This window comes from Anabrus simplex, chromosome X (assembly GCF_040414725.1).
Source record: "Anabrus simplex isolate iqAnaSimp1 chromosome X, ASM4041472v1, whole genome shotgun sequence".
Taxonomy (NCBI): Eukaryota; Metazoa; Arthropoda; class Insecta; order Orthoptera; family Tettigoniidae; genus Anabrus; species Anabrus simplex.
In genome coordinates, this window is record NC_090279.1 from 140,427,429 (window position 1) to 140,453,515 (window position 26,087).

The following is a 26,087-nucleotide window of genomic DNA, read 5'->3' on the forward strand; positions in this document are numbered from 1 at the left end:
ATACAGTACCTGGTAGCTTATTAATTGAGATCTACTGTGAGAGTCACGGGAGATGATCTGGATGTTGGATAGCACTGAGGGTGTTCAACCACTAAAAGCATGACCTTGATTTTGGGACGGCGAAGATACTAGTCTCGGCGAGTTTCCTGAATGCATGTTATTAGAGCGTCGAGTAATTGCAAGGCTATACATTTTGTGTTTTTTTAAGATTCTTAGAATTAAGAATTAGAATTAAGTGAATAATAGAAATAAAATAAAGTCCAAAATATTATTGTGATAACTTGCGTATAATAAACCAGTAAACCCATACATACAGAGGACGACGATGAGCAGAAAATGGGAGTTGATAAGAGTTAAATATAGTCTGTGTATTCCAGTAACTTCTACAACGTAGTCCGGTGTATTTTGCTATGTGTAGGTGTGATTTGACGTTGGAATATTTTAGCGAATGTTTATCAGTTTCAGCTATTACTTTTTGTGCTGACAAGACACAAGTACAAATTTACTATACTTGCGTGTGTTAGAAGTGTCACTGTGTTATAACCGATATTTAGTCATATTTTTCATCAGGATGGGACGTTAGATTGAGTGCATTTCTCATAAAATTTGTTCAGACGTAATGCGGAATATGTTTGCAGTATAGCAGTAAAATTTAGAGGAATTATAAGTATGTTAATTTGTGAGATTTCATGTCCACAGACGTAGTATCTGTTGTGTATGCAAATTGGAAAGTTCTGGTCAACTTCTAATTCGTAAATGTCAGTAACTACAATATTTATTTATTTATTTATTTATTTGGCGTGTGGCTACATCACGAAAACAAATAATATTTACAAATATTATCCCATACTAATTACGATAATTGATTACATCACACTAATAAGATGAAAACAGGGGAGAATTCGATTTTAATCTATCTCAGCAGTATAACTAAACCTGAGGTTGCCTCAAGACATTTCCTGGCAAGCTAGATAATCATAAAATTCATATCAATTGCTCTGCCTTCACAAAGGGTCTCATTATTTTTATCCAACAATAGGCAGGAATGAATTCAGTCCTCGGAAAACTTCATGAAATTGCATCTAAAACGAACATAAGACTCATATTAGAAAACCCAATACATGGAAGGATCTATTCAATAATTACACAAACGAAATCTCGTAACTCTGTTTGGCAAAATTACTCAGGTAAATAATTCCAAATACTTGGGGAAGTCGTCCAACCATCTGCATTAAATCATGAAGCAGAGAGAGATTTCCATATTACAAGAAGGCCATAGAATCACATGGAAAAGTACGACAAAAATCAGTATCCCGGAACCTTATATTAAAATATTATAACACCGTGATTAAGCCTCAAATATTACACACGGCAGAAACCTTGATCAGTGGAGAAAGATCATTATCTAAACTGATCGAAAAACAAGAAAGAAAAGACCTCAGGGAAAACGTGGCCCAGTATGCATAGGAGTGTGGATGAATAGGAGGTCTCCGGAATAATATCACCATACTGAGAAGAAATCGGATACAATATTTGCAAAAGGTATTGTAGATTGATTGCCATACTCAAAGAATAGGTGATGAAACTCACTAAAAAGGTATTTTATAATGCTTCCTCACTAAAAGTCAGAATAACTGGATAATCGAAATTGAAAAGGACCTTCAAGAAATCAACATACCGGATGAAAGTGAAAGTATATGGGACACGCCTAGCTTTAGAACGTTGGTGAACACCATTTTGCTGAAAACCCAAGATGAGAACACAGTTACACAGAAGGAAGAAAAGATGATAAACACAAAGAGGGAAGAAACTCTGGCAGGAGAAAGAAGCACAACATCTGCAAAATAAGTACAATCGCGCTCCTTAGTTGGGCAAAACATTTTGAAATAATAATAAGTAATGGAATGAGTAATAGTTACCATCCACGTGGTATGCATTTTTTGAAGGGTCAGTCTGAGATACATTTATCAGGAGGTGATAGCTCGGGGTTTGGTCTATTGAGGTTTGGAGTCTATGTTGAAGTCAGTGTCATATGCGTCTGGAGTATTGTATTTCCTAGTGAAGTGAGAAACTTCGTAACTGTCCATAACTGTCGGTGGTAGATAAGTTCTATTTGTCCATGTAGTTATGAAACCATGCGACTCAGTTTGTGAGACATGCTCCTAGTAGATACTCGAGAGGTAATAGTGTAGATAATACCGAGGTTCCTTTGTGAAAATGCTCAGGGGAAAATCATCACGACAGAGTGTTTTGAAATATGGTAAGGTCCATTGACTGAACAGGATCCTATATCCAGAGGGATTATTTGTTCATCCAATAATTCTAATAGCACCAGTGAAATGCATATCAAATTCCACAGATCTCATTAGACTTGAAATTATTCGTGATGGCAATAATGTTGACCGCTAAATTCTGATGATACAAGGATTTGGACGACGATTTGTGCTGTAGTAAATGTCCATCCGTGACGAGATTGGTTTGCTCACTTGTAAGCCAGTGGAGAGCGGCAGGTATAAACCTGTTTGACGAGATAACAGGTGTTCACATTTATATGAGGCGGAACCTCTTTCGAAATAGAGGGCCGTGTTACTACGTTATTGTTGTTAAAATAAATTTTCCGGCGTTTGCTCTATTAACCAGCGTTTCGTCTTAGGTCTGACACTAGAGTGGGATGTGTCAGACTCTACCCACTGACGCTGGGGTGTATGCAGGTGAACTTCTCACAAGCCCTTATAAGAGGCACAGTCTGATAACTGCATATGGGAGATAAATCTCCACAATGGAAGTATAAATGGGGAGTAATTTGAATTTCAATTCTACTGCATTAGCAAATAATAGAGTGGATTCTCAGTAACATTCCCGAACACTTGACTATGTGTTCTAGTTTCGATAACACAGTCATAGTTCGTATTGCCACTGAGCATTTAAATAATTACTTTGGTGTCAGAAGGTTGTCCTTAGATATTAAGATTTCCATTTCTTGATATATTCGTAGTGCAGCTAGGTATTATGACTGCCGATGGCGTGTCCTTCAGTGGAAAGCAGGATGGAGGTTAAAAACCGCATGGAAGGGATTCTTGGGATTTCTCGGCCATGCTAGGATCGTGAAATTATGTAGCTAGCCAACTGCTCCTAGATGAGAGGTGAGTATTTTAGTTTGACACAAAGAGTCGGTACCACACGGTATTCCATAAGATGTAGTATCACCCTGCCAGTAGTCCATGTGCTACCCATGATTTATCGCCATGTTGTTCATAAAGGAGTTGTAATATTTTGTGTTTATATTTTAGGAGCACTATATAAGTGGATGTAGTTGAATTCCGTGACCTATAGTATGTAAGGGTTACACATGAGTCGAGTTAATTTTGTCCTTTTCACAGGTTTACATGAATTTATTCCAATCATTGACTTCAACCTGTTTTTTGGTTCATGAAACATCATTCATTTAATACAAATAACACTATTTTATGTCGTGTAATATTGCTATTATTCACTGGCACATGAAGTACACTTGTTTTTGAGGGTCACTTTGGTCATCACGCACGTTCAATTACAACGAGAGGTCACTTCGGTCACCAGGCACGTTTCCTCAACCTTCAACATTAATATAGTGGGTGACCATGATAGCTCAGTGATGTGCATTCGAGGTTACATAGATTCCATTGAGGGTCCAGGTATCTCGTCCTATGCTGATGGACAGTTAAAGGATGGCCTAAATTAAAAAGGTGTGGAAAACACTTCCTGATATTTAGACGATCAACAAATCGGAAGCATAACGCACAGTTGTTTATGGAGCTGAGCAGGTTGAATCCCATGTTGTATTCTAGTGAACCATAAACTGGTTTTCTGTAAATAGCCCTTCAGGCTTTCTTTTGTGGTGGATATTAATTTCAACCCGAAATCGTCGAGCCGCAGCGTTGTATTAACGTCGCTGACCGCAGACCACTCTTTAATGCCATATTTGTAACCACACCCGCCATCATATTTCATTGTCTTATATTGAAGAAACATCGTTAGATAATGTAAGCTTTGAATTTATGTAGGCCTTCCTTGATACCAAACAGTCATGTTTGGAAGTGACGAAGAGCCATTAAGACCCCCTGAGACACAAGAGTCAACAACTCATGCTGAAGACATGGAGCAAGCAAACATCAGTTTGACATGAGGAAAAAGAGTTCAGTACTCAGTATGTCTCTGCAAAACATGCAACGTTGAGATATGAGATTTTTAGTGACTTCCTTGTGGCTCCATTAGAGAAAAGAGAGAAGCCAATTCTCTGCAACGAGGTAAACAAAAATGGAGAAAAGTATACTGCAGCTGTCGACATACGGGTCCCTACTTAAGGACGCCCCTCGAGAATTACATGTTCTTCATTAATATCTACCGGCACTGAGGTAGAACTTTCAATTTGCATTCAGAACCGGCTAACAGTCACAATATTATCGTGCAATTGCCGTGGGAGCACGTACAGCTTTGAGCTACTGGTCTATTCATAAATGAAGGAACACGCGACATGTAGGAAGGGGAAGCACAGGTGTGCTCCGGTTTCAGCAACAATTTCTTCAATTGTGTCCTTTTTTGACTTGATTCGGCACTTACTTATTCCCTTGAATTGTTTATTCGAAAGCTCGAAAAGTTCATTCCTGCGCTTCTAGCCTTTTACCACTTTTCAATGCCATATGATTCTTCTGTGTTCATCCGGATTACTTCTTATCCTCGCATCTGGACGGCTCCCCAACGATTCTTAATGAGCACACTTCCACTTTAGTCCGAAAAGAGAAGAAGGGTCGTCCATGGTTGAGAAAAAGCGGTAATTCATGAAAAGTCTGTTACCTGAAAATTTTCTCTCGGAGAAAATGGCACAAGGGAATGGACCGCTCTCCGGTGTACATTATGAGGTATGCCGAAAAGGTGCCGTTCTAGCTGAAGAACTTATTACTTCTCTGCTGTGTGCGATCGCATAGGCCTCGCTACATCTCCGGATTCGGAGAAGGTCTTGTGGAACTCCGGACACTTGTGTAGTAGTTAGTGGGACGTTAAGCAAAATAACATTATTATAAAATCAGGTGCGGCTTAATCACGTCATGACGTAACGCTCGTAAGCCATCTCGCCCGTGTGAACCGAAAGCGTCGTGCTGCATGCGAACGATTTGCCAAGAAACACGGTGGAGTGCGGCATTTCTCCAGTGTGGTTCACATGTGCATGGTTAACTTACATGATTATCTGAACATTTTATCGCACTACTGGACAATCGTGTGTGTTCTGATATGAACTGTTAGAGTGACTTTCTTGGCTGAATATTTGCCACAGACATTACACCACTATAGCTTCTCGCCTGTGAGTCCGCGTGTGAACTGGTAGGTCACTTTTCTGGATAAGGGAATTGCAACAGATATTGCGGCAGTGCGCCTTACGCCCGTGTGAGTTCGCATATGACGTACTAGGTGGGATTTCCTGCTGAAAACCTTGCACCAGATATTCCACGAGATTGGCTTCTTGACTGTGTGTGTCAGCATATGAACTACTAGGCTGACTTTGATGCTGAAGAATACGCCGCAGATATTACACCAGTATGGCTTCTCGCCTATGTGAGTCCGCATGTGAACTCCTAAGTCGTGTTTCAGGATGAATGATTTGCCGATCACGTTGCATTAGTGTGGCTTATCGTCTGTGGGGTACGCATGTGACCTGTTAGATGGACTTTCTGGCTGAAGAAATTCCCACAGACGTTACAGCAGTATGGCTTCTCATCTGTGCGTGTCATCACGTGAATAGCTTCGACGGATTTACTGCTGAATAACTTGCCACAGACGTAACGCAGTGTGGCTAATCGTCTGTGTGTGTCCGCACGTGAATAGCTAGGACGGATTTACTGCTGAATAACTTGCCACAGACATTGCATACGTATTGCTTATCGCCCATGTGAGAAAGCATGAGAATAGCATGGTATTCTTCCCTGCTGAAAGATTCACCACAGACATTGTAGCTGTATGGTTTCTCGCCTGTATGGATCCGCATATGATAAGTTAGAGTGCCTCTCCGGATGAATGATTTGCCACAGACATTGCAGCACAGCACCTTTCGCCTGTGTGAATACGCATATGACCTGCTATATTATCCTTCCGGCTGAAGGATTTTCCACAAACGTTACAGCTGTATGGCTTATCGCCTGTGTGAATACGAATGTGACCTGCTAGATGATCTTTCCGGCTGAAGGATTTTCCACAAACGTTGCAAAAGTATGGCATATCGCCTGTGTGATTACGCATGTGAATAGTATGGTAGGATTTCATCCTGAAGGATTCACCACAGACAGTACAATTGTAAGGTTTCTCGCCGGTATGGGTCCGTATATGATAAATTAAAGTACTATTCTGGATGAATGATTTCCCACAGACGTTGCAACAAAATGGCTTTTCCCCTGTGTGAGACAGCATGTGATGAGATAGACTGCGTTTCTGGATGAATGATTTGCCACAGACATTGCAGGAGTGTGGCTTGTCGCCTGTGTGAATACGGATGTGACATGCTAGATGATTTTTCAGCCTGAACGATTTTTCACATACGTTGCAGCAGTAAGGCTTATCGCCCGTGTGAATAAGCCTGTGAGCTGTTAGAACATCTTTCCGGCTGAAGGATTTTTTGCAAACGATGCAGCAGTATGGCTGATCGCGTGTGTGGATCCTCGTATGACCTGCTAGATGATACTTCCGGCTGAAGGATTTTCCACAAACATTGCATAAGTATGGCTTATCGCGTGTGTGAATACGCTTGTGACCTGCTAAATCTTCCCGGCTGAAAGATTTTCCACAAACGTTGCACCAGTATGGCTCCTCGCCCATGTGAGACGAAATAAGGTCTGAACATTTCCTGAACTTATCCTGACTTACTGAACATTCGTTAATAATCCCGCCTATATACAATTGCGTGTCCTCCGGCAGCATTTTCTTCTGCGTAAAGCATTTATCCGAAAATCCGCACTTTAGCAGCGCGTGGATCTTGAGGTGTTCCGACAAGCTGTCCCGGCAGCCAAACACCTTTCCGCAGTGATCGCACTTGAATTGACGATCATCCTTGTGTCTCTTCAGATGTCGCAAAAGGCCCAACTTCCCAGCCAGGACTTTACTGCACACACTACACTTAAAACTAGGTGATCCGCCATCCGGAGGTTGACGATCTCTATAGCTCACCTCGGGTCTCGATCTACAGTGACAAATTGAAACCATGTGACCAATAGTTCAACAGCCAACTCCACTACAACTCTCACACAAGGGATTTGCTACTGGACATTCAATCACTGTTATCCAGTGCAGAGAGCTCGTTACTCATAAACATTAAATTCCTGAATGTAAACATCATCTGAGGTCAAATTCAGAGTGTACTGTTAAATTTCAAAAGCTCTCACTTGTTACGAGAATATGTTGCGTCTTTTCTTAATCGCGATATCACGCGCAAGAACTTGTCACGATTTAGAAAGGTACGAGTTAATACACAACCCCATTTAAAGAATGCATGAGAAATGGTCCGGCCTAAAAGGAGAAATACAAGCTCTTTAATCCAGCACATATTGTTCTATTGAAATCCGTAGTCTGTTCTCCTACATAAAGGACGGCATATGCTTTAGAGTATTGATCTTGTTGAACCACTCTGCGCTTTCTGGCAGGCAAGTAATAATTTTTGTAAAGGACCTTGTTGTTGAGGTTGTTTGAGAGAATGTCAGTGTTGTAGATATTAACAAAGTTGAGAACGTTTGCCAACAGTCCTGCGATCAAACAGAGGGAACCTACATATAGGACGGTACATTTATACAAGGACGTTCATACTTACTACCATGTACTACATCAGTCTACGTCTTAATTGCCGTATTTAACACAAGCCGTATGCAACACGGAAACCACTAATCCTGATGAAATCCTGGAAAAGCTAAAATATAACAAGTATACGACGGCTCTCTCCCTAGCATTGATACAATCTTTTATCCTCCAGATACTGCTGTTATAGATGTTATGAAGGCAACACAGAATATGGCTTTGGGGGTAGCGTTAAATTACAATGTTCTAATATCCTGAATATAAAACCAAACATAACGAATCATGCCCTTGAATATTCTTACAAGTATTACTTTTAAAATACGGATAGAAGGAGCAAGAAAATCAAGGCTTGAGCCAAAATTAGAGATGACAAGACGTTGAACTGCACCGTAGTGGATATTGCTGCTATGTAAAGGAAGGAACGATATTCCATTCATTTCAAAAGATCACGGGCTACATGATTATTTTTAGTGGATTGATAAGATAGGTAAACAGCATCCAATTCTGTGCCTGTCTCCCAACCGCAGGGTAGTTCTACATAACTACGAAAGAAGGGCGGGGAATACCAATTTCTTGATTAAAGGTGTGATCGACTTCCAACTCGCACAAGGAAAAATCGATCACGCAGGTTAAAATATATCGTAACATTAACTGGTATTTTCCAATTCATGCTGTATGAATTGAATTCACATGGTGCAGTCGAATGCATGACTAGCTCACAAGTGAAGTAATGGGAGGCTCGACCACGCATTGTTACTGCACTCTTAGGAGAAAATAAGTGGACAAAAAAAAGGGGGACATTGATTCCAGATACGACAGACTAAACCTCTTGTTCATCTCACAAGATATTGATGTTGACACCAATAGACAACAGGGGGCAGAAAATACGACACTGGATTGTATGTCATGCGTCCTGTGGCATATCACGCCAAGCAAAAGTGCAAAATTCTGTAACCGTTCTTCTTCATGTGATTACATGATTCTTGTGGCAAGTGATTTATCAGGTTCACTATTAGTTTTTCAGTAAAATAATGTTTCATTTTGCATTGATAAATATTCTCCACGAACCAGCTATATTGCTGTAACACATGGCGCGTCCCAGGTGGCGGATACGGGTTCTCCACTGGCCTGCCGATGAACTTGAGCAAAATATAATGGCTCTCGCGTACCAAACATATACAAGGTCTTTATGGCAACTTTGGCGGAGATGGAGACCTTCAGTATAGAGCAGATGGCAGAAGAGGTACCCTAAATTTATGAAAGTTAATGCAGAAAAGAGCATAGCGTTTCTTCTCTAGAGGAGTGGTTGCAAAAGGCATCTGTTCCCCATGTCCGGAGCTGCGTTACTACCTTCTGTCATAAACTCTAAAATGCTTCAAGACAAGCCGGCCATAAAATAATCCCGTCACATCATTACAGAAATATGTCTCATGGTATCGGAGCCAAGGTTAGTGCAGTCTCTAGAAGGGACGCGCATTGGCAGGGCCCAGTCAGCATGAAAAGTATGCAAGGGTTACACTCGCACGGGCTGTGACGGCTAACCAAGCGAGTACCCCCATTCGGTATCCCATCATTGAATTATGCCTGGATGAAGTAGCAAATAAGCCACTGCACTAGAGGAAAGGCTTGTAGGCAACTGTGAGATGCGGTAAAAAATATGGAGTGGAGAAAAGTCATGGGAAAACGGGTGTGGTTACTAACTGATGTACAACAGAAGCCGAAGAACAGCTCATGGTGTTGACATTGTCATATCAGCAAAATTTGACGGTTCAGTCTCCGGGGTGCAAAAGTTTGCACTCGCTTGATGTAACTCGTCCGCATTGGGGAGAGAAGGAAATTCTAATTTTTCAGTGCAACGCTCCACAAACTGAAGTACGCACGGAAACCAAAGATGCGTTCTGGGCCCCGTTTCATAAAACATCTTTCACTAATATTATTAGTAAGAAACCAATAATATTAACTAATAATATTAGTATTATGTTTCATAAAATTATTCGCTAATAATATTAGTCATTAGTTTATGAGTCAAAATTATTAGTAGATGTTACTAATAATATTAGTAAATTGTCTCACAGATAACATGACTAATAAAAGTTACTCATATTATTAGGATTATTTCCTTGAGTGTATTTGGACTCATAATTCATATTATCAGTAAAACCAAAGTGAGCGGTATTTTTATATTTTGGCATAAAATCATGAAGATCACTGAAATGGTCGACTCTGATTCAAATAGTGATAAGGAACGAGTATAGGTATTCACTGTTCAATAAATGTTACATCAAAAACAGCCTGTAATGACAGGTAACAAACATATGAATACCGGTACAATGGGAGATGTAGGTTAGATTACATAACTTTTGAGTTTTTGCTTGATAGGATTGGTAGCTAATAAAATGTTCCACTGCAAGGAATGAAGCATTACCTTAAAATAACAGCTTCGCATTGCACTCCACCGGTTGGTAGTGATACACAGTATCATTGTGTTTCTCTAGCGCAGTTCTGCTCGGACATTCCAAGTATCTTTTGAAATCTTGGCTTATATCACCAGTAAACCAAGATGATGCTGGTGAAGAGGAAGTAGGCTACAACTAGGCAACCATCATCTATAATAGCACTAATCAGATAGAAAAATGGAAAGGATCCGACATTTTGAAAGAATGTAGGTATCGGCTAAAGAAAGAGAAGGGCCACGAAGGGCGTGAAAATAAAAGACTCTCTCAGCCTCGCAACCTAATAGTATCAGGATCGGAAAAGTACAAGAGTTGAACAAGGGAAGTCAGAAGGGTAGATGAAAATAAGCCTGGCACAAGTAAGTTGAAGCAAAGGCAGGACTTATCTCAGTGCCCCATGTTCGCCAACACACGCTCCGAAGTTGAGAGCCCTTGGACCCCTTTTAGTCGCTTCTTACGACAGGCAGGTGATACAGTGGCTGTTATTCTACTGCCCCCCACCAACAGGGGGTAGTAAACAAAGATTTTGCTAGTCCATCTCAACAGATATTTTCAAGATCACATGAAATAAAAAAGTAAAAGGAACAAGGACGTTTATAGTGCGAAAAAGCTGCGAAAAGTTGACGCTTTAACTCAATCACTTTCCGCAAAGAAATTTTCTTCTCTCACATTATTTTCACTTCTTTTATCCATTTTCATATGTATTGAAGTCGCAACAACGAAATGTCAAGTGAGCCTTTTGAACATGTGGAATAATAGTCGGTTTTAGTCAAGAATTAGCCTACTGCTAGGAACAAACCCAAACCAAGAACATATGCAACAGGCTGATTCCAACCTCCATTTGGGTCAGCTGACTAATGAACTAATATTATTAGTGAAGATATTTTATTGGTCATGTGCAAATCTTTATGAAACAGAATTTGGTTAACCAATAATTATTTTTATGAGTTTTAATATTATTAGTTAGTTTTATGAAACAGGGCCCTGGGCACTGCCTGACAAGAAGACCACTGAATATCTCATCGCTGCCGATGATCTGAATGGACGTGTCGTCCGGAGGAAAGAAGAACAAACACTCCATGGCGTTCATTGACATGGAGAAAAGAACAACGATGGCCTACAAATTTGCGATTATTCTGACCATCGCAAACACACAGCTCAGAAGGAATGATATTCATCTAGTCAGCACTACAGTGGCTCCCATCCAATTTATAAGATGTTGTTTGTAAGGTAGTGTGCGATCAAGTGTAATGCCCAAATATTTGGGATACCTGATCTGCCGAAGTTCACAATGACAAAAACGTATGTGAAGTTTAATGCCAGCTTGGAGATTATTCAGGTGAAAACATGACACTTTTGTTTTGTTAGGGTTAGGATTCAGTTGCCATTTCTTGATTTATGTTTCAAGTGAAACCAGGTCTCTTTGTAGCACTTCTTCCGTCACACTAAGGTCACAATATTGAGTGCCTCTTGTTATGTCATCAGCATAACAGAATTTTCATGATGATGTTTCTGGGAGAACAGTAGGGGATACAGTACCGATCCTTGAGGTAATCAATTTTTGAGCTTCCTTTCTCTACTCATACTATTTCCCATACACACTCGAAATCTTCTGCCATTGAGCATATTACTTATAACCTGCATGATGGTCCTACAGGGTACAATTCGGAGAAGCTTGTAAATTAACCCTTCCCTCCAGAGTGTGTCAAAGCTGCTGTAAGATCAATGACTGCAGCTGCGGTCTTGAGTTGTTTCTGGATACCAGCTTCCATGTGGAATGTCAGTGAAAGCACTTGATCGCAGCAGCTGAGACTGGGACTGAATCCGGCTTGATCAACTGGAATACACTGAAAAATAGTTGCACTGATTCCGTTGTAGATTAGCGTCTATAAAAGCTTATAACAACAAATAAGAAGTACAACTGGTCTATAGCTGCTTGGGTCATTGGCGGGCTTACCTGGTTTCAAGATGGAAATCTCTTTCGTTCATTTGAATTCTGCCAGGAGTTGTCAGTTCTGTAGAAGGTCGGTATAAAACCTTGCCAGCCAACTTCTTGCATTCTTCCCTAAATGAATGCAAAATTCTGGATGAATGTCATCAAAATCTGGAGCTTTATTTGGTTTAACGTCTTAGAGGGCAGCATTGATGTCTTGCACCGTAAGCGGTTGTAAATACCTTGATGTGCGTGGTGTTCTTGATTTCAGAGTTTGGAGCTGGCGCCGTATGTATTTGGTATCTTTCTTATCTGATGGAGTCTGGGAAGTTGTGACGATGTGAGATGCTACTTCATCCGGAGTAACTCCAGGTTCTTGCTTCACCAAAGGTGTCCTTCCTCCAAGTTTTCTGAGGAGCCCCTAAGCTCTTCTACTGGAATGAGTTAAGTCGATATTCTCCACTGTTTCAATTCACTGTTCTCTCCGGGTAGTATCCATGCTGGAAAGAAGTTCATCAGCTATGTCTTCATCACCAGTCCACAGATATTCATTATAGAGCGCATCAGTCTCAACATTCCAACCAGGGATGTATTCTTTATTATGGCCTCCAGGCCATACTCTTCTTAGCCGCCATCATAACTGCACCTACGAAATGCTTGTAATTGTTGTGCTTGCGAGCAATCTACCGAACGCATTTATCCAGTTCAGTGGTGAATGTTGACCAATTTGCTATTCTGAAATTCCACCGAGCATGTGTTATTGACAATATAACAGGAAATTTGATGCCAATATCCACTATAGTGGAGTGATGTTGACTGTGGAGAAAATGTCTTAACACTTTACGACTGGTATGTAAGGGCTGTCCTCCCTCATTGCAGCTAACAAAATACACGTCAGGATTGGAATCCCTATTCCATGCAGATGATTGGAAAGTACCAAGATCTTTTGGGTCAAAATCAGATGGAGATTGTTCAATTCTGTTCATTCTACGAGTATCGTTCCATTGTTATTCGAGTACTTCCATAGTTTGTGATGGCTGTTGAAGTCGCCTATACAAGTGTTGGGGCAAAATTCATGGCAACTATTTCTTTTCTTGAAGATAGCAGTCCCGTTGGACAATGTGACATATACACATGAAAGGACAAGGTGTTAACTACATGTGTGGACAATGAATAGCACTGAAATATCGTAACACACTAACTTATTAGGCAGTATACAGGGCAATATGGCCTTCCCGGTGCAAAAGAATGAAAACACAGTACACATAAAGTTGACATGAAAAACCTGAACCTAAAGATCCTCAAAGTAGCCCCTGCTACTGACAGCACATGCTGCCAACTATTCTTCATTGGCTGTATGGGTTTCCTGTATAGCCACAACATCTATATTATTATGCAGGAGAACTTTGGATAGGTAGTCACATTTTGCTCTGCTGATGCTTTCAACGTTAAGCTTGAAGACACGGATAAAAGGTCCAATGTTTCTTGTCTGGTAGCTCTGGGACGAGATATTTTCATGAAATACTTTTGTCATTGCTGGGAGATCATTAAAAAGATAGGTCCACCAGCCACAGTTATTGCTTTCTTAGCACCCGCCGGGGGTCACGTGTAGGGCACTTTGAGGTTAAACCGACGGACGTGAAGCAATGATGTACCCCATATTTACCTACTTTTATGAGATAATAAACTCGTTTACTTGAAGAAATCTGAATTATTTTAGGCAACCTGCACAAATTTAAAACTCCACTTGTACCTATCCATTTTATTACTTTATACTAATTTTGTAAGTATGTTTGCAATCAACACACTACAAGCACCCGACTGACAATGAACACTAAAATCAATCAGCAAGTGTGGCCACAACACTGGAACGAACATAAATTCAGTACCACATATTTTTTTATGCTTTCAACAATGCAGACGTTTTATATGAAAACTATGATATCGAAAATGTAGCATTACTGATCTGAACGTTTCATTTCTACAACAGATTATCTGCTTTGGTGTCCACAAATGGAGGAATCTGACATAACACACAAGAGAACAGAAATGATAATAAAAAAGGAATCTAACCAAATAATTTAAAAATGACATTCCCTGAGTCATCACATTATTGAACTCAGCCATCATTATATTGATTAATGAAACTGATTATGTTAGTTAGAAATAATTTTATTCTTTACTATGTACATAAAACTTAATTTTGAATTTGTAGGTTCAATAAAATTACATGATGGAACACTACATGTGATCTTAAAGTTCCCAAAATATTTTAGATAATTTTAACCAATAGCATTTTAAGATATTTGCATTTACATGTAACCTCGTAAAGAAAGGATTAAACTGATGAAAATGGCCAGTTTTTTGAGATAAACCAACCACTACTGAATACAGCTGTGAATGGGTACAACATATTCCATATTGTATAGGATTTATAGTGTACGTACTTTGTTTCTTCTTTGATGTACGACAACAGCTGATCATCAGTATGTTCTTCTATGAATATTTCCTCCTTAATATCTTCGGAAGGCTGTAAGTAAGAAGTATGAAAAGGAGAGTAAAGAAGTAAGGGAATAAAATATATAGGCCTAAACAAGAAACAGCTGAGAAAATAAATTTCATAGTGGCACACTAAAGTATATAATTAATACATCTCTCATTTTAAAAATATAAGAATGAAAAGGGACAATCAATTCAAAATCAATCTAAATACAAGAGAGGTGTCTACCTTGGTGGCAAATGGTACACAAAAATACATTATTATCAAGCACTGAATTTTAAAAGAACAGAGAAGAAAACAATTTCCTAAAATACAGTATTACACAATTTATGCTATTTTTTTCTATTAAGCACACAGCTCATCCTTAATAAATCTATAAAATATACGAAATTTTACTCATAATATCTTCTGTATTACAAACATAATCAACACATGTACAACTTGTGCAACTACTTCAAATAATAGTATACAACTTCTATTAGATTACAATTTACATTGCATTTATTTATTTTATTTTTTACCCTTTTTGGAACCTAACTTGCATAATGACCTGCTGCGTTTTAACCCGAGTACCCTTTGCCGCTGCTTTTCAGAAAACTGATAAGATAGATAAGAACATGAAAAGGAACACACTGTTGCATAGCAGTAGACAAGGTAGCATAGAAAAGGAGGATCATTTGCAAATATGTAAATTTAAAATTACCTACATATTAGTGAATATTCAGAAGAGAATATGTACACATACATGTGGGGATGGAGGCACGTCCGTGCATGTGTACATGTACAATTTAAGGAAAATAAATAATAATAAACACTACCTCCAAATCACTACCCAATAACATTCCGTGCTTGTGTTTCTCTTTCTGTTGATCCCTATTTCCACAATGAATAGCTATTTTCTTCATCCTCATATATTCACATTCCCCTGTTCCCATCTTTCTACACAAGACTTGACTTGTCACTTCTTTGTTCATTTCCATGTTCCTATACACTTTCTTTCCAAAAACACTTCACTGTAATATCAAATCATCCACATTATTCCCACTACTTTCCCAACAAGTGGACAATGGTTAAATCATAAGCATAGAAATATCCATCATCCCTCTCTGTACATCACATTAAGACCATAAAACATAAATCAGTCAATGTCCCAATCAATGAATGAATCAAACAAGAGCATTTAGGGCTATTGGTTGTTTATATAGAGAAAGAATGTGGAAATATATGAAACAACTCCAATGGTAAATTATTTCAATCACTAAATCATCTTCCTATAAGTGAACATTTGCCAAAATTTGTCCACATGAATTCCAACTTGTCTTCATGTTGTGACCTTTCCTACACTTAAAGAACATGACTTAAATGTATTCATCAACTAATGTCATTCCAAGCCATCTCTCCAATGACATCTCAGAATATACTCTTTAATCAAAGAACTTGTCTCCTTTCTCCAAGTCTTCCCAGCTGAAACTTTGCAACATCTCTGTAACACCACTCTTTTGTTAGAAATCACCCACAATAAATGGAGCTATTTCTGTGGACTATTTCCTGACCTCTACTCAAGTAATAATGGTGATGGTCTCATACTCTCATTGCTGTTTTGCTGGATATTATATGCCCTCTCCTTTACTACCCGTAAATAACCTCAATCATATTAAGAGACCTGTAAATTTTATTATCAATATGTTTATATAATTACCATAATGAAGATATATCCTTATTATGAATAACTAGGTACTTACAGAGATCCCCACGAAGAACTTTCACCCCGTCAACACAATAATTAAACCAGAGAGGACTCTTTCTATTTTGAAACACAGAACCTGACACCCCGTTTACCTATATAGCATTGCTCGATGTCCATTTTACAATATTGTCAAGGTCGTTTTGCAGTTGCAGTTCTGAAACTTATTTATTACACAGTGCCTCATCACTTTTTTCAGTTCACTGTTCATATTGTTTACATATATCAGAAAATAAAGGCCTCATAATACTGCCTTGTGGGACCCAATCCTATAATTGTTACAGGATCAAATAAAGCTTAACCTACTCTAATGCTCTGAGTTCTATTTTCTAGAAATACACCAGACGTGGCCAAATTTTAATGGTAAAAGGTATATTCCCATCTTTATGTAAATTATCGACCTTTATAACTTAATCCTTGAACATGGTTGGTGGTAAAGTTACCACTTGGGATATCCCTGTCCACACTATTGTATTTTTTTCATATAGTGGCTACAGTGAGAACTACTATGTAATTGTATTATTCACATGGTTTTGTGTCACTTTTGTTAGTGATGAACATGTTCTGTTGTTTATCGTCTACATCTGCATATTGTTGCCGTATGGAAGTAAATAATGTGACCTATTGTTAAGAATGTGCATTCTGTAAGTTGCACATATTATTGATACTATTCACGAGTTCTGTTGATATTTCTTTGGAGTGGTTCTATAGAACTGTCAAATTTTGAGGTTATGGGGTGATGAAAGGACCTTTTGCCAAGAAAGGCATTGTCAGAGAGATGCTTGTTGAGAAATATTATTCACAGCAAGAGATAGATTCCAGGTTGCAAATATCACAGCAATCTGTAAGTAGAATTTTAAAGTGTGAAGATAAGAGGAAGACAAAATGTCAACAACGTGTTGGAAACTGTGGTCAAAAGTAGAAACTAACCCCAAAGAGGAAGCAAAACTGATTAATTTGTCAGTAAACAACCGCAAGGTTAATAGTTTGGATTTACGTAAGAAATTAGAAGAGTATGGGCCATTGGTACGAGAGCTGTTTAATGCTAGAATGAGAGCAAGATGACGTCAAAGAAAAGCGAGGATTACTTCTATGGCTGCAAAGAGGTTCCAGTGTGTCAAGACTCTCCAGAGTTGGTCAACTGATGAATGGAAAGAGGCAAGTCCATGACAATTACTGTAACTCCTCAATTATCACCCAATCTAAGTGATGTAACCGTACAGTACAGTACATATATAAAAGTTTTCTTTCAAACCGTACAGCTTATTGCATTTAATGCTAGGCTTACTTGTTTTATTTATTTCAGGTTTTTTAGTGACGAATCGGTATTTCCTGTTGAACAAGAGACAAGTCAATGTGTCAGAAGAAAAAGAGGAGAAGCATTCCATCCAGACTGCGTGAAGCATCCATCTTCAGTGATGGTCTGGAGTGTGTTTTCTAGGTACGGACGTGGACGATTATATATTGTAGAAGGAACTATGAGACGTGAACAATATAGCATTAAGAACCCATTTTATAGCTCAGGTACAGGAATGGTTTGGCCAAAGTGAATTTATTTTTATGCAAGATGGGCCTCCTTGCCACAAAGCCTAGAAACAGTCCAGACATGAACCCCATAGAACATCCCTGGGCGATATAAGAGAAAAGTCCGAAAAACGAATATAACGACAAAAATTGGTTTTATTGACAAGCTCGTTCAGATCTGGTGTCATGATGACGATTTAAGGAGTCGGTGTAAAATACTGATTGAGGGTATGCCCAGTCTATGCAAGTCACACATGAAAGCTAAGGGCTGCATACCAAATACTAAAGTCATCAACTTAAAAATAGGTAACATCTTATGTTTTCAATTCTCGATTTTTTAATGTTTAATAATTTGGCCACGTCTTTATAGTCACCCATTTAGCCACTATTTTATCTATCCCAACCACACTAATTTTTGTCAGTAGTTTACCGAGATCTACCCTATGAAAATCCTTAGATATGTCAATCGTGACACACCTGACCACGTGAATCTAATATATCCGCTATATCCTGCTGAAATCTACAAGATGAGCTTCAGTGGAATAATGTTTCCGAAGCCTGAAGTACCTTCCATCGAACCAGTTGGTAATTTCGTAAATGTGTATAAAATAATCAGAAAGAATGCATTCCAAGAGCTTGCATGCTACACCAGCCAAGACGACTAGTGTGTAGTTATTGACATTATGTTTAGCATATTTTCTTTACACACAGGGTGCTACTACACTAATTATTCATTCATCTGGTATAGCTGCTTCACACATACACTAATAAATAACTCAAAGAATTGACTTTCGTATATGCCCAGAAATTTTACCAATCGCAGTAGCGTTTCTAGTTTTAAAAATTTTGTATAATATTTTAACGTCTTTTTAGAGTAGGTCCACGTGGATATTGCAAAGTAATTTCAAAACATTGGATGAAATTGCCAACTGCGTCAGGTGCTGCAAAAGGACACCGCCATACTATTGGTGACATATCCTATGCCTCACGAGCAATGGCTGCGATGCTCATTAGCTGGTGAACGGTGTCTTTTTTTACATGGTGCAGGACTGCAATGCCAATCGACTAAATGCGTATGCACATTTCCATGTTGTGTAATTGCTACTCCATACCTTTCTCAGTCTGTCGAGATTCAAAACAGTACACAGGAACATGACGTAATAACATGCAGTATATTCTGAACTTCAGACGTACTGTTATCCATCAGTCTCAGAGTGTACCTGTGACTTCCCTTCATCTCATCCATGCTGCCTTTATCATAATTCGAACTTCAACATCTACCCCACTACCAGTCTGTAGACAAGATCCTAGGTACCTGAATCAATTTAGACGGAGCCTTTAGATGGTTCGGATGACTCCTAGTATTCACTCTTCCTTTTATTTATTCAAAGGTTGTATTGTGAGAAACAGGTATTCAATCTTCAACTTGATGCTGCAGTCCCATTCAGGGTCCATCAGCAAGTGCAACATCATCTGCATATAAGAGAGTCCTACAAACACTCCTTTGCAGGTCTCATGTGGTGGTGACCATGCTGACGACAAGAGGCAACAGGGACAGAGTGGTACATTGGTGTGCACACCAACTTTCACTGAGAAGCTCCCCGAGACGTTGACAGCGCAACATACATAACCTCTGATGTTCCTGTATAGCATCTTGATCCAAATTATAAGTATTTCTGGTACAGCATGGTCACGAGTGCAGACCAGATCACACGGTGTGGAACACGGTCGAAAGTCATTTCAATATCAAGGAAGACAATGTACACTGCCTGCTGCTGCTCTCAGTGCTTTTCAATTAGCATTCTGGCAGTGAAAATTGCATGAGTTGTTCCAACACCCTTAACGAAGATGCATCGGTTAGCAATAACGCCGACGATATCACCCAGTCAATAATGAAGGATAATCTCAAAGGTCTTCTCATGTACAACTGGGTGCAATTTGAATGGTAATTTACACATTCTGCTGGATTGTCATTTTGGTTCAAAGTAGGCACAAAGATGTTTACAGCACAATGACTGGAAACAGAGCCAGAGTCAAATCTTTCAATGAAAAAGCTTGTCAGCCAGTTGATAATGAGTTCTATAAATTGCTATAATTTCCAGAAGTTTGTAGGAAAGACATCTGGTCCTGGCGCTTTTTGGTTGTTCACACTCCTAATGGCACTCTCTACTTCCTTTGATGTGATGCATAATATGGGACTTACCATAAGGAATAGGGTGAGGTGGTAATTATTCCATGGAATATTTGGAAGCCAACACTCACAGAAGTGTTTCTCTCATGGGTCAGTTTATCTCCAAAGCGAAGAGATTGGGTTGGATCAAAAACATTACAATGACACTTGGGTGAATTATCAATTAACAAATAGTAAATGAAATGATTATCACTATTTTACTGTAAAACCAGTTACAGTATTAAAATTAACAGCTAAAAGATAGCTAGGCATCTAAGAAAACTGTTAATAATGTAGAATGACACTGTGTAAGCACTGTACAAATCTACAGATAGTTTCACTTTAAAGTTCTACACAACAATTTAATCCAAAAATGCAATTATCACATCACACATAGGATTTCTACAAAATATCAACCCATCAAAATATCAAAATAATACACTTTTAGTACTTCTGTATAATTTATACAGTAGTATATACTGTGGAAAGAAATTCTTCATCTACAACATATTTATCCGAATATGGCACAATTATAGTTAACATTGAGATTTCCGCAAAAACCAAATTTAATTCGGCTATTTATAACACCTGTGGTGAGGGCCAGGATCTGATAACCTTAGAGCACATCACCTTTAAGCTAGTAGCTGCATGCAGCTATCGAGCTCGGTGAGGAAGTTACAAAGAATACTGCATTATGGAGATATATTATTGAGCACATGAGGCAGCAGGCGCAGTTTAAGGCAATAATCACTCTCTGTGCTCAGTCAACTAAAACAAATAGCTTTAGCATTACAAGATTCAAAGGAAAAATCACCAACAGAACTAGGATTTGAACATGGAGCTCGCTTGGACCCAAGGCTGAAGTGCTATTCAAATATCTAACACCAAAAATTAAAACTTTTAATTCTGAGCAATGAAAACAATCGCTGAATTGGGTTCTCAAACCCGGAGCTAACTTCGACTCAGAACTAAAAGTCTTAAGTTCACAAGAAGAAAAAATGTTAAAAGTCCTCAACCCGACCCGGAATCGATGACGGGCTTTTCATTCACTGAAGACTAAGTGTGAACCATTAGCACAAACCTTTTCAATTGAATGTGGAAAGAGAATGCAACAAATTCTGTACTAAGTGAGGTCGTGACATACGTGCGTCTTAGCAAAAAAAGATTGATTCCAAGAACATTCTGATTAGACTAGGAAATATTTGCTGTGACATGAAATACAAAGTTCATTGTTTTTGCAATTAGTCTAGTATGCAAATCTCAGCAAAAGAACATTGGCGGTACGAGCAAGTTGACTAGACTTCGAAGTAACTTATTTGGTAAGACAGGGAATACACAGTTTATTGTTCGCGCATTGAGCTCTACACTACAGATTTAAACCCTGGAGACGTGTAATTGCCTGCTGGTTTACATCACTTGGTAACTAACATTAGAGAAGCGAGCAAATATAAAATCACCAGTCCGCCTGGGAATCAAAGTAACATAACAGCTAAAGGACTCAAAACCCACAACCTTCGAGCTAAAAGAAATTAAAAAACCAGCGACCAGACTAGGAATCGAACAAGTGGCTTCTTTACACGTGCATGAAACGAGCATGCTAACTAAATGACTGTACATTAAGAGCTTGTGTGTTTAATTGAAACACATCAAGTTCGACTTCCTTTAACGGGGTGGTGGACAAAAAAATCGCTTTACGTCTTAATAACCATACTCGAACGTTTGAATAGCTTGAAATAATAATTTTGAAGATCCAAGCTGCTGTTGTACTTAACACTCAACATTCATGCACAATAAGAAAGATAACCGTCTGAGCTACTCAGCTAGGCAATTAAATTATTAAGTGCCAAAACACACACACACACACACACACACTAATAATGATAATTGTACCGGGAGGTACACCTCAACCGCGTGCATTTCAATGAAGCGCATTGAAGAACGCCACCTATCACATAAAAATTGAAAGAACTAGTGCAAGAAGTTGGGACATTCGTAAACAGATGTCACTACTAAAGTGATAGAGTAACGTGTTATATTTAGGTGTCCTAAACAGACTACATTCCTTTTGTTCCCTTTTTGGTGTATCATAGTTGGCAACAGCTATTTCAAGATGTTCGGATATTTCTCCACAGATGTCTCTATTAAACAACTGATGTCATGCACTCTGGTGTAAAGTGGAACAACTAGAAATTTATAGAACTTTTGTGTTTATAGGTTTCCTGAACTGAACGGACTTTCTTTGCTTTTGATACTACTAGGTTTTGAACACTTCTTACTCATCCCGCTAGCCTTGTAGTCTGGCAAATCAAAAATTTCGTGTATCTATTTTTCTGCCAATCATAGACTTCTTGTAACTTTTTGACTGTCCAATAAAAATGAACCTTCCTCTCGGGTATAAAAGCTTACGTTTTTTCGAGTTAACTTGTTTTGCTGATCGTCGTGCTATTGAGTGTGTGTACTAAGAGAGGAGGCGGGGGTCTCATCCTTTGGCAGGCAGAATATCAGCTAAGGTAATGGCCACCATTTTCCATTTCAGTAGTTACGTATACTTCTCTTTCTTCTCATGTAAAAGTTCGGGTAAATCAAATGTACTTAACTAAAATTCGGGAATAGAGATTGTGACACCCTCTCGAGTTCCCTATCAAGTCGTTTTTGAGGTGACTAGGATTTTGTATCCATATTCTATCTGTAGCCTTGTAACTTAAATTTTCTCTATATAGTCACCTCAGTTTTGTGGGATTAGCCTCTGCATCGTCGGGCCACTAGCCTAAGTAGAGTTGTAATCTTTGTTTTCAAGGAGCACAAGTTTCCACCTCCATGCTTTTTGATTTTTGGGCTAGTATAATCAATTGAAATGGTCTTGTTAAATGTAGGTTGTGAGTAGAGAGGCCAGAAAGTGTAAATATGATTGAGCAAGACGCTCTTATCCCTAGTGTAAAAGTTAAAGTAGAATTAAAAGTAGAATTGTAGAGCATTGATGCTCTTTTATTCAAATGTATATATATTTATGTGATATTGAATGGTGCCTTTGGAAGGCGATAAATGGTAACCTTTGGAGCAAAGTGCTCTTGAAAATTGTGATTTAAAATTTTCTGTAAAACAAACTGGGAGATTCATCTGCTTGCCTATCTAACTAAACGCAACAGTAGTGGCGTAGGGACCTTGTAAATAGGGAGCTGGAAGCTCAAATTTTGTAATTAATAATAATAATTTAGGGGATCCAACTCACCTTCACACTGAACACTTAAGATGCATACCCAATAAGAAAAAAGCTGGTGACGGAATTTAGTCCTGAAGGAGTCTGCATCTTTTCAGAATCACCCACCTGGTAATAAATAATAAAATCCCTGACCCAGCTGCGAATTACCAAATTTAATAAACTTAAAGTAGCCTGCATTACACACACACACATACACACACAAAAAAATAAGAATTTAGAGGATCCAACCCACCTTTGTACTGAATATTCTACATGCCCACCTAATAAGAAAAAGAAATCTAGTGCCGGAATGTAGTCCTGCAGGAGTTTGCATCTTGTCAGAATTACCCTATCAAGAATAAAACCCCAACTTAACTGGGAATTACAAAATCTAGAATATTTAAATCAGCCTGGATTACACCTACGTGCACATTATTCCTGTAATATTCAATCATTACCAAACAAAATGCTTATCCTGAACCACAGACATGTTCCACATTCAGTTGTCAGAGACAAAAAAAGGGGTTACTCTACTGTAGTTTCTAACAAGTAGGCTCACAGCAACACAAGTTTTCATGCAGCATTTAATAATAGGTCAGAAAACTCATGAAACCTAACCAGTTCTTCAAAAAATTGAGGTGAATCTGTGATGGATAGTTTAGTATAATTACATACGAAAGGTAAAATATGATCATCGAAGAGACATATGCAAGTACCGGCCAACAAGGGGCATACCGTAGATGGTACAGGGGGGGGGGGAAGTGTTACGATCTCCGCTATATGATACGTATATTTCCTACCTTCGCATGCTGCTTTTCTCTGAACACGCCGCCGCTGCTTCACTCACTGTACTGCCCTGCTCACCTGCTGCCTGCCTACTCCGTCCATCCCGTGTCTCTACCGTTCTTCTCTACGCATCGCCTTCTCCACTTGCTATGTGTGTTTGTGTTATCCTGATTACGACGTTCTTATTTCTGGAACATGCTGGCTTTCAGCTTCTCTATTCATCTCGACGCTTCCATACAGCTATATATTCTCTCCTCCACCGCTCTAAAATTGAGTCTACCTTCGTCTCGGAGTGGTGGAGCACCGAACAACTGTGCTACGTTTATATCGTCATTACCATCTGGACTATAATTCTTCGGATTATTTGGTGAGCAAGGCTTATCATCACGTTATTTTGTCATTAGATTCTTCTTTGGGCCATCTGCCCTGGTTTGAACTTTGCTTTCGGCAGCTTATTTCGGCATCAAATTACATATGCGATTCATTATTCCTACTAAATATTTTTAAACATGAACTGTACTACGGACAATGGAACTTTGTTCTCACATTATCTGCTTCCTAGGAGCATTGCTACATTTTGCAATAATAATAATAATAATAATAATAATAATAATAATAATAATAATAATAATAATAATAATAATAATATAAAACATCCTGAAGTCTTAACTACACCCGATGAAGAGAATCCTTTCCCCAGTTTGATCCCTACTTCCATTCCCATTTTTTCCTTCTGTTAGCATCTTTTCTTCTCATTTTTTTAGGTTCTTGGAGTTTACCACTCTTTATTGTTCGCTTATACTTATTCATACGGCCTTTGATGTATTTCTGATATTCTTTATGGTAAATACGGCACAATTTCCTTGTCTTCTGAGGTTTCCTTTATATGCTGCAAAGCCTCTTGTTGGGCATTTGCTTTCTTGTTGAGAAATGTTTAATTACTAATTTACTTATCATTAAATATATATCTTATTTACATTGTTAACCTTTGGTTTCCTCTTGTCCCTATAATTTTCTCTTAGCCTAGTTCCTTCTCACTGCGAGTTTCTGTTGTTATTGTTCAATTATTATTATTATTATCATAATTATTTATTGTGTTTCTTCTTCCACTACTTGTATGCTTTATCTAATCTATCTATTAACTATTACTATAACTATATTATCTCAGCATCGTACGTACATAACGATGATAGCACGGCAACAGAAGATATAAACAACACACAAGCCGTCACACAAATAAAAGGACACAAGTGTATGAACGAGAATTGGCTACTTCGGATGTATTGAAACACAAGACACAACAAGTTACAAATAGTACTGCACAAAAATATTGAAAAATATTTCAAAATGAATCACAAAGGAAATATTACAAAGATCAGTGAGAGTGACACCAACATTTACAATTAGACTCATTAAAAAGAACAGATGATTCCTAACCAACTGTACAATAAGAAAGAAGAAACATTAGGGAGGATGTCGAAGTAAAAAAGAATAGAGGAAACACGCTGACTTAGTGAATAGCCAACTAATAAATGACCATAATCATCAACAATACAGTTTGTTGCCATGGTCCTAGATGGTTGAATCAAGATCCCTGGACTAGCCCAAAATGAAAACGTAATGTTCAAATTAATCTCCCAATTCAAAAAATGCCACTAATGCTTCTTACAGTCATGCATGGTGATCTGTTCATAATAAAAGTTGCAAGATTAAACAAGGTATAGAGAGTAGCTGTATATTGTTGGCAAATTATCTCACATTAATTCAACAATGGTACAAAAGTTCATTGAGATCCACCTATTCAGTACACATAGCATTCTTATAATTAAGATTTACATCTTGTCATACTAATTTAATGGAACATGTTTTGTATGGGCATCATCACCTGTGATCTCCTGCCTAAATAATCAAAATCAGGATCCTGATTACTCTAGTCAAAGTGTTACATAGGGAAACGTGTGTTATA

At 38.5% G+C, this 26,087-nt stretch overlaps 1 protein-coding gene across 2 annotated transcripts in view; it reads right to left on the reverse strand.

Annotated features, from left to right (window-relative positions):
* LOC136886706 (uncharacterized) overlaps positions 1-26,087 on the reverse strand; it is a 79,348-nt gene that overhangs the window by 36,819 nt on the left and 16,442 nt on the right. Inside the window, exon 3 of one of the 2 annotated variants that reach the window (XM_068230509.1) lies at positions 14,646-14,728. In XM_068230509.1, the coding sequence (XP_068086610.1) occupies positions 14,646-14,728 (83 nt within the window). Of the gene's footprint in view, positions 1-14,527; positions 14,729-26,087 lie in introns of those variants that run through there. The other variant, XM_067159511.2, reaches the window with a different exon arrangement.